Below are 14,096 nucleotides of genomic sequence, written 5' to 3'. Positions count from 1 at the left end.
TCCTTGTATCCTTGAACTTGGTTTGATATCTGTGAGTCACACCTCCTGCCATTGTCTTCATTGCCCCTTGGTCCTCTGCAAGCTGGGAACTTCCTTTTAGCTGAGACCAAATATTAAGCGTTTTTCTAGCATGTCTGACCCTAGTACACACTTTGAAGTTCTATTCCTATCCAGCTAAAGCCTCTAGGCTGTTTGCTTTTCAAAGAAAGCAAGATCGATTTGTTTAATTTTTGTGGCCTGTTATCACTGCTGGCAGTATATCTGAAACTCTGTGCTTTGGAAATATTTGGCCCCATTGCAGACCACATTAATCTGATGGTCTCTTTTTGTCTAAGTTTGCCTTCTATCACCCCATCCTAAAACCACCATCTGTCAAACCACTTTCAGCTCTCTTTAAATCTATTGTTTATCTCCATTCTCTGAGTCCTAGTCGAGGAAATTAACTCTACCTAGATTGAATTAGCATCAAAGCTCCATTGCATCCATTAACTGGTACTTCCTTGTAAATAAGATCCACCCCACTGTCTTGCATTTCTCTTATTGATCCTGCCTTTGGTTGTCTCCAGACTGCCTGCATTTTGTGGGAGAGATTGGTGTGCATAATGGAAATTTAGGCTTGTGCAATTAAATAGCATTAAAGTGCTCTGTTGTCCTAGCGCAACAAATTCAATTTATTTTTAAAGGACTTTTTGTGGTTAGGAGTGATGTGGAAATGTACTGAAAAGTGTGGAATGAAAGGATGATTAATGAGAAGATACATAAACACTGCACAAGCAAATTAGGATGAATGCCCCTTGCTGTATATCCTTCCCACAAACAAATCAGGAAGAATGCTCAATAAAGACAAGATACAGTCCTACCTTGGATCCTAAATGCCTTGGTACTCAGACGTTTTGGCTTCCAAATGCTGCAAACTCAGAAAAGAGTGTTCTGGTTTGCAAACGTTCTTTGGAACCCAAACATCTGACACGGCTTCTGCGGCTTCCAATTGGCTGCAGGCAGGGGCATAGCAAGGGAGGTGTGGTAGGCGTGGCCCACCCCAGGTGCACCCACTGAGGGGGGCGACAAAATGGTGGGTGGCGCTCACCGCAGGGCCTGCAGCGCACCAGAGCCACACATCTCTCCTGGAGTGACGCGGTAGCTTGAGTGCCCGCAGGCTCCACGCTGCCCCAAACAGTCCGCCCGTTGCCTCCCCCTCATTTGTAGGGCGGCTGAGTGGGAGGAGGCAGGCAGACTCCTCAGAGGTCCTGTGGTGCCCCCGTGGGTGGCACCCCAAGCACCCAATCGGCTTGCTCCGCCGCTGGCTGCAGGAGCTTCCTGCAGCCGTTCAGAAGCCGCGCTTTGGTTTCCGAACATTTTGGAAGTCAAATGGACTTCCGGAATGGTTTCCATTTGACTTCCAAGGTATGACTGTATAGTCTAATCTCCATGTAGTTCTTTTTGTCCAAAACATGTTATGAATATTGGATGTACCTAATTTTTTGTATCAGCACTATTACCTCCAAAGGAGCACTTTGCTGGGGTTAATTTGAGTGAATATAATAGTCATGATAAGCAGAAAATAAGCGGGTTCACTTCCACCCATCACTGGGCCACAGGCCAGAAAAGTATGCAACATATAGAATTACTCCATGTTACAGCTCTGTTTAGAAGTACTGGGCTTATGTCAAGGGGGGGGGGGAGATGGCAGCCACCATACAATGTCTAGGAAATTGCTGCAAAAGAAAAAAGAAGCAAAATTTCACTAGTCTTATCAGCCCTAAAAAGGACTTCATAGACACAATATTTCCAGAGCTGCTTCTTTTTAAAGGGTATATGAAGTATTGGAGCATTTCTAGAGGGTGGAAGGGCTGTTTTAGGTGTTTCAGGATACAGAGCCAACACTGTTGTGTGGAGCCCAGTGCAAACGCTCTCTGTTCAACAAAGGCATACCACAAAAAGTCTGAGTGGTTGTAGAGAGAATTGCTTTGCCCTTTGCCTTTCTGGTATACAGGTTTTGGTTAGAGAACTGCATCACACCATTTAGAGACGTGTGAATTTTGAGGAATAGTTGTGTTTTGGCTTTTTTTTATTGTTTTGGGAGTGCAAATTAGGTAGGCTCACATTAAAATGAAAATCAAACCAATTCCTCTCCCATCGTTACCACTGTCCAATGTATCTTTGTGATGTTTGACGTCACTACATTTTACACAAGACTATCACATTCAATTTGCCGACCAGGTTGTGGTGTTGACAGTGTCATACTTATTCTCATCTAGTTTGCCACTTGAAGGAAGTTTGCCACTTGAAGGAAGAAGAAAAAAGAGAGAAGCAAAATCTCTGCAACACAAGCTAATTGGAGAAAATGTCTAGATCCTCTGAATTGGTTGACATCCGTCTGTCTCAGGAAACAATAGAAAAGTGCACCTTTGGGGGATCCTCTAGATCCCAACAGAATAAGTTAACATCTGTGCATCTGTTGTGCTCACCTGGAAGGGCCCAGAGAGTTCACCTGCAAGTCAGTTAAGATTAGAAAGTACAAAAGAGCAGAACAAAGAGTCTCAGATGGACTGTTCATCCTATATTAATGTGGCTTGAATGCATTGCATATATTCAGATGCCTGAGGTAGTAGAAGAGGCTTAACTTTCAGAGAGGGTCACAGGATGAGGATTTTGGATTAGTGAATGTGACAAAAGGGAAGGCGTGTGTGGGAACCCTTAGGTCAGATACGCAGCCTGCATCTGCCTTGTCTTTGTCCTCCTGTGTGGATTAGTTATGACTCAGGGTGTCCATCCTAGGGACTCACTTGAAAGACTGGCAAGACAAGTCCTACCTTGATATGAGAGGCGGAGGCGGGGAACCCACTGCTTCCAGGGAGTACCGTTCCCAACTGTCAGCAAAACAACCCAAGCCGCTAGGACTACATTGGTGGTGAAGCAGCAGCACCTACAGAAAGTCAAGCTGATCATCCCCTCACCACAGTCAATAATTCTTATGTCAGCAATAACGTCTTGCTCATAGATGCATTTTCTTGCCAGAGAGAGTCACCTGAAAGAGAAATGGAAAAGATTCCTTACTAGACTCACAGGTGCAAGGAGGTCTAGGGAATGTTGCCCAGTCATTCGTTGTCCCAATTCCCCCTTTCTTCCATTGTGAACCTTTCTGGGTGGGCTGGATCTGGCTACATTTCTGATCTAGAAATATATTGGTAGCTAGCACATGAGAAGTGTACAATACTCAGGATGTCTAGGTTAAAACTACCATCTCAGTTACTTTAAGTGTGGGTCCCTGTGCATTCTGCTTTAAAGCAGAGGCTTTTCCTTCTGAAACAAAATGTCAAAATATTTCAGTTGCAGTTTTTTCTCTTTGTGGCTGACTTCTCCTTAGTCCTGGTTCAGCCTTGGCAAGCTGCTATCCTGGCAACATGGATCCTGTCAGATTGTGGATGATTAAAAAAGGATGCACTTGTCTTGCCAAGACTTGAAACCTGATCTTATGCATATTTATTTGGGAGTAACGGTCTAACTCAGGGATGGGGAGCCTGCAGCTCTCCCTATTCAATAATATCGAATACTGCACCTCCCATCATCCCTGCATTGGCCATTCTGGATGGGACTGATGGGAGTCCAATCCCATTGGTCCCATTCAGCATGGCCAATGCTCAGAGATGATGGGAGGTTCAGTCACTGGAGAGTCACAGGTTCCCCATTGCGGGTCTAACTGTGACAGTGATTAATGTGACTTATACATTTGAACATGGTTTGTGCTGGAGATGATGTATAAAGTGGGAGGTGAGCATGATTTAAAGCAGTAGGTGGAAAAAGGATGCTTTACTTTTCTCCTTTGATATGCCTGCCCATGAATGACTTTCTCTAAGCAGACTCCCTTCTGATCTCAGAGCCTAGTCAAAGGAAAAAGCAGTCCCTGCCCATTCTATACAAGAAATTGCCCCCTTTTATAGTTATTCAATGGATTTTTTTTTTAAAAAGAAAACACATGGGCCTGGCATGTCACATTTAGTTACCCACTAAAGTCCTGCTGAATGCATAGGTTCCGTACTACAAACACTGAAATGTTTGCCAGAGGCAGGAAGTTCATTTTGACATTTTGTTCCATAGGGCTTGTGTTTGGAGATGACCTAGAGTGAAAGTAGATTCTGGCTCTCATTCTATGGAATAAAATAAGTTCAAAAGTAAGCAAGGAGGCCACAAAAGGGGCAGAGGAAACAGGAAGAATAGGTACAAACATGGTGCTTCCATGCCTTGTATACTATTGAAGGATGTTATGATCAGTCCATCAGTTAATATAAACTCTTCGTATGAGTATGGAAAAGTCCAGGTCTCTAGGATAAGGGAAGATGCCTGGTGAAATTTTTCCTATTTTGGTGGCATCAAATTGTGAATGTTTTTCAGTGCTCAAAATCTATTTATATCAAGTGGGGGGAAATGTCCACATATGTGTCCAAACAAAAACTGCATTTCTAAAAGTAGGATTTTGAAAATTGGCCACTAAAATCTTTGCGCTTAAAACAGTGTTTCCCAAAGTGGGCAATACTGCCCCCTGGGAGGCGCTGGAATGATCCAGGGGAGCAGTAGTAGTCTCAGGTACAACTGGGGGGCACTGAATAAAGCTAAGGGGGTGGTGGAAGCATAAGGAAAGAATAGAAGAAAATGATAATTGGGAAAAAACCATTTGTACATGTTTCATCTGTTGTGTAATGACACATTCCCAGATCGGGAGCCAGCCCCACCCCTGGGGCAGATCGGACTGAGCCAGCAGACTTCACTCTGGTCTGCCCCATGGGTTTTTACAACATCTTTCTTGTAGGATGTAGGCAGAAATTTAGATACATAAAATAATGCAAATTTGTCACTGCATCTTCCTGTTTGTTCACTTAAAGAAGGTAGCTTTCCAGAGGGCTGAGGTTGGTTTGTTTTTTTCTGAAAAGGGGTCAGTTTGGGATCCTCTGCCTTAGACAATAAAGGAAGGTATTCAGGAGAGTAAGCAAGGTAAAGGTAAATGAACCATGGACAGTTAGGTCCAGTCAAAGGCAACTATGGGATGCGGTGCTAATCTCATTCCAGGCCGAGGGAGATGGCATTTGTTACACAGACAAACAAACATATACAGTACTAATATACAAAAGTATATATCAACTGGGAGCTTAATTTGTAATCCACAAGCCAGTTTAACATAGCTGCCAAGTTATCCCTTTTTTTAAGGGATTTTCCCTTATGATGAATAGGCTTCCTCGCGAGAAAAGGGAAAACTTGGCAGCTATGGTTTAATTTGCTGCAAATAACTGCATTTAAGATGATGTCGCATCTCCTGTAATCCTAACATGGTATCACTGCTGTTACAGAAAAGCATTGTCATCCATTCTATCATATGCAAAAATGATGCAATATTTCTAAAATTTTGAATCTGTTTAATCTGAGCGTTCCCTAGGAGGGAATTCCAGTAGTAGGGCGAGGGTGGGGTGTCATCACAGAACATGTTCTTTTTTGGTTCCCTGTCCTCCTTAACTAAGGCAATGGAGTGTCTACTTTAAAACACCCATGTACCTGAATGGTGGGCACCACAGTTTGGGAACCCCTGAACTACATGATTCTGTAAATAGAAGGAAGCAGAAACTTTGTGCTAGGGCTTGGAAAGGGAAGGCCCCTCCTGTTAAACAAGACAAGTGCACAGTACATTAATTAATGTAACAGTGAATGATTGAAATGCAAAAACAATGTTGTTTCTTCATTTCTAAGAACTCATCTAAGGTTTTAGCAACTGCTGAGATTTATGTCTGATTAAGCATGGTTAGAAACAGGCTAGAACATGTATTTCACAGCATTGCTGCTTGCAAGCTTCAGATCCAGCTGTTGGTTTTGCCCATGCCAATGGGATTGCCTTAGCTTAAGTGATGGGTGTGACATTGTTTTAAAGTGAAATTATGTTAGTTTGATGGTTTGTGTGAATCAAACCACCTAAATGTAATTTCACAGTCCCCTGAAGCAAAGGCAACCCCCAACCACTACTACACTGACTGAAAAGTTTCATTCAAAGCCAGCTTGTTTTCTACCAACTTCTGTCTCCTCTGTATTCATGATGAGAGTAAATCACAGTCCAAACCATAAGCCATTGCCTAAATGCATATCTTAGAGGTGAACAGAAGAAGCAGTTTGTCATAGCAATGATTTATGCATTACAGTGGGAGAGCAAGTTTCTACTGGATGGAACTGATCTGTAGATGATAAATCTAAGCATAATTTAAACACTGAGCATATGGAAGTTTTCTATGTTCCCAAGATCTCCCTAGTATTATATTCCTTTTCTCTTTAACTTAACACTAACCTGTCTGCGGTGTATAACAGGCTCTCCGAAACTATGATTCTAGTTTTCTGACATGCCATGGAGAAATAGGGATTTTTTTTTAAAAAAAAAACTGGTGTAAGCCTAAGGAAAGTATTCATTCATTTATCTGGAGTATTTTTACTCCCCAGGGGTCAGCAAACTTTTTCAGCAGGGGGCCGGTCCACTGTCCCTCAGACCTTGTGGGGGGCCGGACTATATTTTGAAAAAAAATATGAAACAAAAAATATGAACAAATTCCTATGCCCCACAAATAACCCAGAGATGCATTTTAAATAAAAGGACACCTTCTACTCACATAAAAACACCATACAGGCCCCACAAATAACCCAGGGGCGGGGGCGGGGCCACATCGGAGCAGCCCGAAATCGGGCTGCTCCGACTCCCTCCTTCCCCTCCGCGATAGGAAGGGACGAGGGGGAGCCAGGATCAGCCCGAAATCGGGCTGCTCCGACTCCCTCCTCCCCCTCTGCGATAGGAAGGGACGAGGGGGAGCCAGGATCAGCCCGAAATCGGGCTGCTCCGACTCCCTCCTCCCCCTCCGCGATAGGAAGGGACAAGGGGGAGCCAGGATCAGCCCGAAATCGGGCTGCTCCGACTCCCTCCTCCCCCTCCACGATCGGAAGGGACGAGGGGGAGCCAGGATCAGCCCGAAATCGGGCTGCTCCGATCCCCTCCTCCCCCTCTGCAATCGCTGGGGCAGGTGGAGGGAAAGTCCCAGAGCCGCGCAAAGCGGTTGCCTGGCTTTTCCTCCGCCCGCACCACAGCCAGCCGGCTAGAAGGGAGGTCTCCCTTCTCCCTTGCTGGCTGTGGGGTGGAGGGAGGGAAAGCCAGCCAAACGCTTTGCGCGGCTCTGGTGCTTTCCCGCCGCCTGCCCCACAGCCAGCCAGGGAGAAGGGAGACGGCACTGGGCGGGCAGTGGGGCAGGCTGGCCAGTGGCCCTGCTTCTAGGGGGGGCAATTGCCCCCTCCTGCCCCCCCTGCCTACGCCCATGGATTTAAAAAAACACTGGTGTAAGCCTAAGGAAAGTATTCATTCATTTATCTGGAGTATTTTTACTCCACTCTTAAAACACTCAGGTTTACAAGCTGAAAGGCACAACACAAAAGGAAAAGAGATTGGGTGGGAGAAGGAAAAAAGAAAAACCATGGTCTAGTTTACAAGGTGACACCCACCCCCAAGAACAGATGGACCTTCAACTGTGGGCTGCTTGCAGTTCAAAAATAGGGCTTCCAAGAAATTCCCTTTGGTCTTGACCTTTCTTTGCAGAGCATATTGTCCTCCTCTTTGGTTCATATGATTGAGGTGGTCCCAATGTTCTGGAGCAAAGAATTTCCCTTTAAAACAAAGGTCTTACATTTACACAATAAGGGCAATCTAGCCATCATGCTCAGTTTTCTGACCCATGCCTCCTTCCTATGGCAGTTCTTATGACAACAGGCATTATACACTAATGCTCAGTTTGTACACTGCCATATTAATGTGTCTGTCTGTGTATGGCTGTAATATCTAGTTCAGTTTCCCATGTGGATATTGTTGAACTTGCTGAGAGTTTCCAAGTCAGTGACAAGGTGCTTGGAAACTCTTCATACAAACATGCGGATCCACTTGACAAGCCAAGGGTGTGTTAGCTACTGTGTGGAGAGCTACTGTCCTCACACAAGGATAAGTTAACATGTAAGCAAGTTCTGCACACTATTGTCTCCAGGACAACAAGCAGCCAAATTGCCACCTAGTGCAATCCCTGATCAAATCCACACAGTGGCCATCAATACATAGACAGTAAAACAATGTATGTAGGAAAGAACAAAAAGAAAGAAAAGAACAATGTTTGTGTGGGCTTGGCTGTTTCAGCAAGATCAGGAGTTGGAAACCCGTGGCTCTCCAGATGCAGCTGAACAACAACTTCCATCACCTGTAGCCATTGGCTATGCTGGCTGGGACCAATGAAGTCTGGAGTTTCTCACCACTGTACTAGTCTCATTTTTCACTTCCTGCTGCAATGAACTCCACTTCACTATGAAGTGACCGTTCATCCTGGTTTGATGGTCCTTTATTACATACCTGGCTCTTCATCTTATAGTACTTCTATACGAGATGCCCCATCCCTGCTGAGGTACATAAGGCAAGGAGAATTCATTCTTCCTAAGCCCAGTGTTTTCTCTGTTGAATGCTGATCCAATTGGCATTATTTTAGGCTCAGTACTGTACTACAAGATACTTTTACAGGTTAGATTTGAGGTAATTTTTCAGTCAGCAGCCTACTCAATAATCTACTAACCACCTTCATTTTGTTCCCAGCCCTGTACTGTAATCACATCACAGCATTATTCAAGTGTGACCTTGGCATAATTTCAGTATGCACCATCAAGAATCAATTTACAGTATCTAAATTGGATCATTTGGCTCAACTGCAGTAGACTGACTGTGGTTAAGTGAAGGGGTTTAGGGTTTTGAAACAGCCAGGATGCTATTGTCATTTACCAACCACTAACAGTGTGTTCTCATTGGAATCCTAGTGGATTCTGGCATATGTTATGCGTATCTTTTTACTTCTTGATTATTTTCTAAATGATTCACAAGCTTGTGTGATCCCATTACAGTTTGGGCGGCCAGCACAATGAGTAACGCTTGGAATTCAAGACTGGAGTCAACGATTCCAGGATACAACTCAGGAAGTAGTCAGGGAAGATAACAATGGGCAGCAGGCCGATATACAAAATGTAACAAGTATATTCTATGAACTTTGCAGACAAAGGACACATAATCTTTACAGGAGGAAAAAGAGCCCAAGTTGGCTCAAGTATTGACTTGTCAAACTATTAACACTGTCAGAGGTAGAGCCAAGGAGCTTTCTGATAGCTCCACCATCATTTCAAGAGCTATTAACTGAACTGGTGTTATATTCATGTGTGACCATGAATAAAATTAAAATCATATATCTTTATTTATGTTATTACTGTTGCAATCCTAGAGCTGGTCAAACACTGGTGAAGGGATCATTATATGTGGCAGAAGCAACTCTCTGCTGCAGAGGAGGACGGACTGCTATTGGGACAACACTTATGCTCTCAGAGGCCCTTGGTACACCCACCACAGAAAGCTTTGCAGGTGTAGACATCATCATCATCATCATCAAATTTCCATACTGCCCTTCATCCAAGGATCACAGAGCTGTTTTCAGTATAAAAACAAAAATACATACCATAATAACAAACCTAAACAATATGCCCTTCAGAGTTTAAAAGGCCATTGGATTGCTCAATTAGCCAAAGGCATGCCACTAGTTCCATTGGTGATGGGGCTGAAACAGAATATATGCCTAACACCTGGGGCAGTGCCTGTTCCAGAAAGTTTAATGCAATGGGATATACTCACCACTTGAGCCTTATGATGTCTTTGGAAGTGATAATTTGGCAGTTTCAGGAATAAATCAGAATGTGAACTCTGTCACTGAAAGTTATGAGAATCCATGGACTGGTAAATCCCAGAGAAATTACCCATGCCAATCTCTTTAGATAATAGCATTTTACTCTTTCACAATCAGCAGCAAGAGTACTTTGTTTCTAGCTGGCATGCACTGCCATTTCAGTGGGTATTAAACTACTTCTATCCACCTTTGCTTTGACCCCATGCTGAGAAAAAAACACAGTGGCTGCCCCATGTTCCCTTGCACTGAGCAAGGGAGCATGCTGCTTTTGACAAGGATGTCTGTCCAACCTATTTCCCCAAGAGATCAGCAGCTGTTACTCTCTGTTCCAGAGCTGTTTGCCACCTGCAGATCTTTATGTCACGGGGTGACATACAAATGTAATTCATAAATACATGAATTGAATGACTGAATGATAAAGAGACAGTGCAGACATTCATTCATAGGCTTTCTAGTCTGCCCCACTTGACACCTTATCACTTTCCTTGGAATGCTTGAAATAACTGCAGTCTTCCATTAGTAATACCACTTGTCAAGTGAAACCCTTGCAGCATGAATATATCCAACAGTGATTGCCAGTGATTACAGCTGAGTGGGAAAGAAGGAGGACTTGGCCAAAAGAAAAAAGATATGCAAAAAGCCGGGAACTGATACTTAAGTGAGTGACAACTGTCTCACACCTGCTCAATATCAAGGCATGAAATGAATTTTCGGGGGGGGGGGGATATGCTCTTCAGCCACCCCATAACACTTGTCTTTGTGCTTTGTCCACATACAGATCTGACTCAGCAAATATATTCTGATTCCCCTTTTGCTTTCAATGGGCATATTACTGTGGTTTTGCCTAAAGTAGTTCTAGGAGTTAGGGACTTGACATAAGAACCTTAATAGTACTTTATGGACTCATATGTTTCAGGATAGGTGATTCATGTCCAAAGGTGGGGTCTCAAACCACGGCTCTATGGTATGTGGGTGTGGATGGGTGTGTTAGAGAAACAGGAACTTTGGATTTAAAATATAAGATGCAGCATCTTAGAGTTAAGGGTCATCTGATAGTCTTACATAGCATTAAGGTTTTAGTTCTTTTTCTTCAATACAGTGAAAGGAGAAGGATGCAGCTGCAGCAAACGTCTGGGCTGAATCAATAAGCAGCAGCTGTCACTTTTCTCCAAATGAGATGGCAGAAATGAAAGGAAACAAATTCCTCTCCTTTTCTAGGCCCCTTTCCTTTACTCATCTATTTCTTCTGAAACTGATTTTTATAGAGGCCTTTTTCCTTCTGTGCCAGGCTCCGTATGTGCATAGCATCCAGAAAACCCTTCAATCATTTAGCTTTTCATCTGTTTATGGGATAAAGGAAGAACAACTGTTTGTGACACTTACACAGTAGCTGGCCCAACATTTGCTGCCAAAAGATGGCCTCTTTAATGGAAGCCATGCTGGGTTGAGGACATGCAGCCAGGGCAGTCTCGAGCAGGTCGGCCGCCCTGGCGCTGAGGGGCGGAGATCGCTCCGGCGCCCCCGCCCTCGCAGGGCACAGATCGCTCCGGCACCCCCGCCCTCGCAGGGCGCAGCATGGTTTCCGTGCAGCTTTGCCGCGCGGTGCCCCGCCTACCGGCCCGGCACCCTGCACCACCGGGGGTCTACCTAGAGCCGGCCCTGAATGCAGCACAAGAGGCAAAGATTGTTTCAGATCTATTTTTTTATTATTATGATCATTATCATCATTATTATGAACATTACTACTATACTACTTTAATTTTTTTAAAGAACCTCTAAGCAGTTTGTAGCATATCTTAAAATCACAACAAATACAACATCACAAAATATCAGAACAAAACATTGCAAATGAAAATGAAATACAAAAATAAAAATCCACATTTAAGGCAGCATAATAAGCAGCAAAACAGAATTCTCTCATAAACATTAAAAAAATTACAAAGTAAAAATACAATAAATAACCCTACATGCTAAAGCAGGGATAGCCAATGTTGTATCCTCCTGATGATGTTTAACTGCTACTCCCATCATCCCTGACTATTGGTCATGTTGGTTGAGGCTTCTGGGAATTGTAGTTCAATATCTGGAGAGCACTGTGTCGGCTACCCTTGTGTTAAAGCATTGCCTGTGGCTAAACAAAGTAGCTGAAGGAGATACATAACATAACAACTACATAACACCCTATGCCCAGTAACATTTTCCAAGCAAACTCTTAGCACTCTTTCACATGCAAACCTCACTCTCACCCATTTTACCAACCATACCTCTAATACAGTTAACCCCTAGCCAACAACTACTGGTCACAAGACTAACGCCATTAAACATAATTTACAACTAGTTCACCCATCCACCTTAATCTCAAGCAATATAACAGCAGCATAAACACTCCCTCCTTGTCTCCCATCCAGGTAGGGTCTTACACTCTCACACTGAGTGGTACAAAGCAACTGTATTACACACAAAAACCATATAACCCTGACTGTTACTCTGGGCAGTAAAAACACAATTCCAATTACCACCCAGCATATCAGATAGGAGTTTGTAACAGACACAATGCTTTTGGAAGGCCCCCTTGATAAAACATTGCTTGGATGCTTGCCTGGAAAAGGCAATGGAGCATATGTGCCATTCGTTTCAGTACTGACCCAACTCAGAATGGTATGGAGAATATTTATTTATTAATATGTGCAGAGTGCACTGACAACCCCCAAAGGGAACATATAAAAAAACAAATGTGTATGCCTATATATTGAATAGCGCATCAAAAGCAACGTAATCCTTGAAAGACCTACATTCCTCAGTGCCCTTTACATAGGGATTCCTTCATGTGGAATGAAACTGACACCCATCACCTGTCTAACATATGGTCTGACATTTAGCTATTCATTTTATCAGACACATAGCAGAAGCTTATAATGTCTACTAAAAAGTAAGTCACACTGAATTTTACTCATAGGAAACTGAGTATAGGACTGAAACCTTATAGTTGAAGCTACAGGACAATACAAAACCAAAGGTATGCATTTCCAGCCATCTTATACTGTCTGCCAGCAATGTCCCTGATGATTGGAGAATCTACACTGAAAATAGTTCAATGTAGTTTCGTTAACTGAAAGTGGAATAAAAGAAACATTCTTTGCTATAGTGTTCACTGGTATAGCCAATGTAGTGCCCTCCAGATGTTGTTCTACAACTCCAATCATTCCAGACTACTGGCAGTGTCATCTGGGGGTGATATGGGAGTTGGAAGTCCAAAATATCTGCAGGGCACTGCATTGGCTGATTTCTTTTGCCCGTTATCATCTCTGGTCAAACAGGCTTTGCAGAATTTCAAAGGCCTGCAAAACCTGTGAACAGAGATAGTTGGGTGGTAAGTGTGCACGTGAAATACAGCAGCTCCCAAATATCAAAAACAGTATCACATTTTAAAGAAGCTGATTTCTCAGTCTTGTGATAAACCTGTGATGGAAAACCAAAGAATCCTCGCTTGCAATAAAAAATGTGGGTGTTAAAAGTAGGCTGAAAGAGAAAATTGCAACATATTGCAGAGCATGGACCAGGGATGGAATAGTATAAGGCTTGTAGGTCAGGACTGAGGGGCATTGTGTGTGGTCATATACACAACACCTGTCTGACTCAAACAAGCATAATCCACTCATTACTGTCATGAGCAGTCAATTCATTGAAAGAGTAGCGTAGGATTTCAATACAGAGGCTTTTCACCTCTAGGTCATCTGCTCAAATCTTGATCAGGGCAATGCATGCCAAGAGTAACTGTGGCTGCTATCTGTACAATAGCCTCTATGAAATAAGTGGGTGGTCTCAGTCACATTCCCAGGGGACACATGTCACCATCATAGCCCTGGTCCCATCCTAGCAGCCCAAGCAGGGATGAGGATGTCTGAAGATCATATCTACTCTATAGGTGTCTGTCTGGGGCAAGAAGGGAAAAAGTTAATGGGGGAAATGGGAGCAGATGGAGTAAGTAGGGAAACAGCCTTGTTCTGCACCTGTTTTAGGAATTCTGCAGCTGACTTTGTTAAAACTGAGCTAAGAGAATGGCAATGTTAAAAACTATGTTCAAAATGGAAAGCTCCACAAAATAAAATGAAATAAAGAAAGATTTAAAAGGCACATTAGGAGCCTATGATCCCCAGTCTTTCAGGTTGTAGCTGATCAATGTATTTCAGAACTAAGCATTCAATCTGCCATTTCTCTCAAAACCCTAGTTCTGAACTCATTAAGTCTCTCTCTCCCTGGTTTGAAACATGAAAGCTATACAGTATTTTCTTTTAATAAAAAAGCTCCCCCCTCTAATCTGTACTC

The 14,096-nt window shown here is 43.3% G+C and overlaps 1 protein-coding gene across 1 annotated transcript in view; it reads right to left on the bottom strand.

Annotated features, from left to right (window-relative positions):
* LOC118080603 (semaphorin-3D-like) overlaps window positions 1-14,096 on the bottom strand; it is a 45,312-nt gene that overhangs the window by 25,482 nt on the left and 5,734 nt on the right. Inside the window, exon 2 of the mRNA XM_035106076.2 lies at window positions 2,814-3,028. Within this exon, the coding sequence (XP_034961967.2) occupies window positions 2,814-2,949 (136 nt within the window). The 5' untranslated portion in view covers window positions 2,950-3,028. The remainder of the gene's footprint in view (window positions 1-2,813; window positions 3,029-14,096) is intronic.

Source organism: Zootoca vivipara, chromosome 2 (genome assembly GCF_963506605.1).
Source record: "Zootoca vivipara chromosome 2, rZooViv1.1, whole genome shotgun sequence".
Taxonomy (NCBI): Eukaryota; Metazoa; Chordata; class Lepidosauria; order Squamata; family Lacertidae; genus Zootoca; species Zootoca vivipara.
This window is presented reverse-complemented; position numbering and strand designations above follow the sequence as displayed.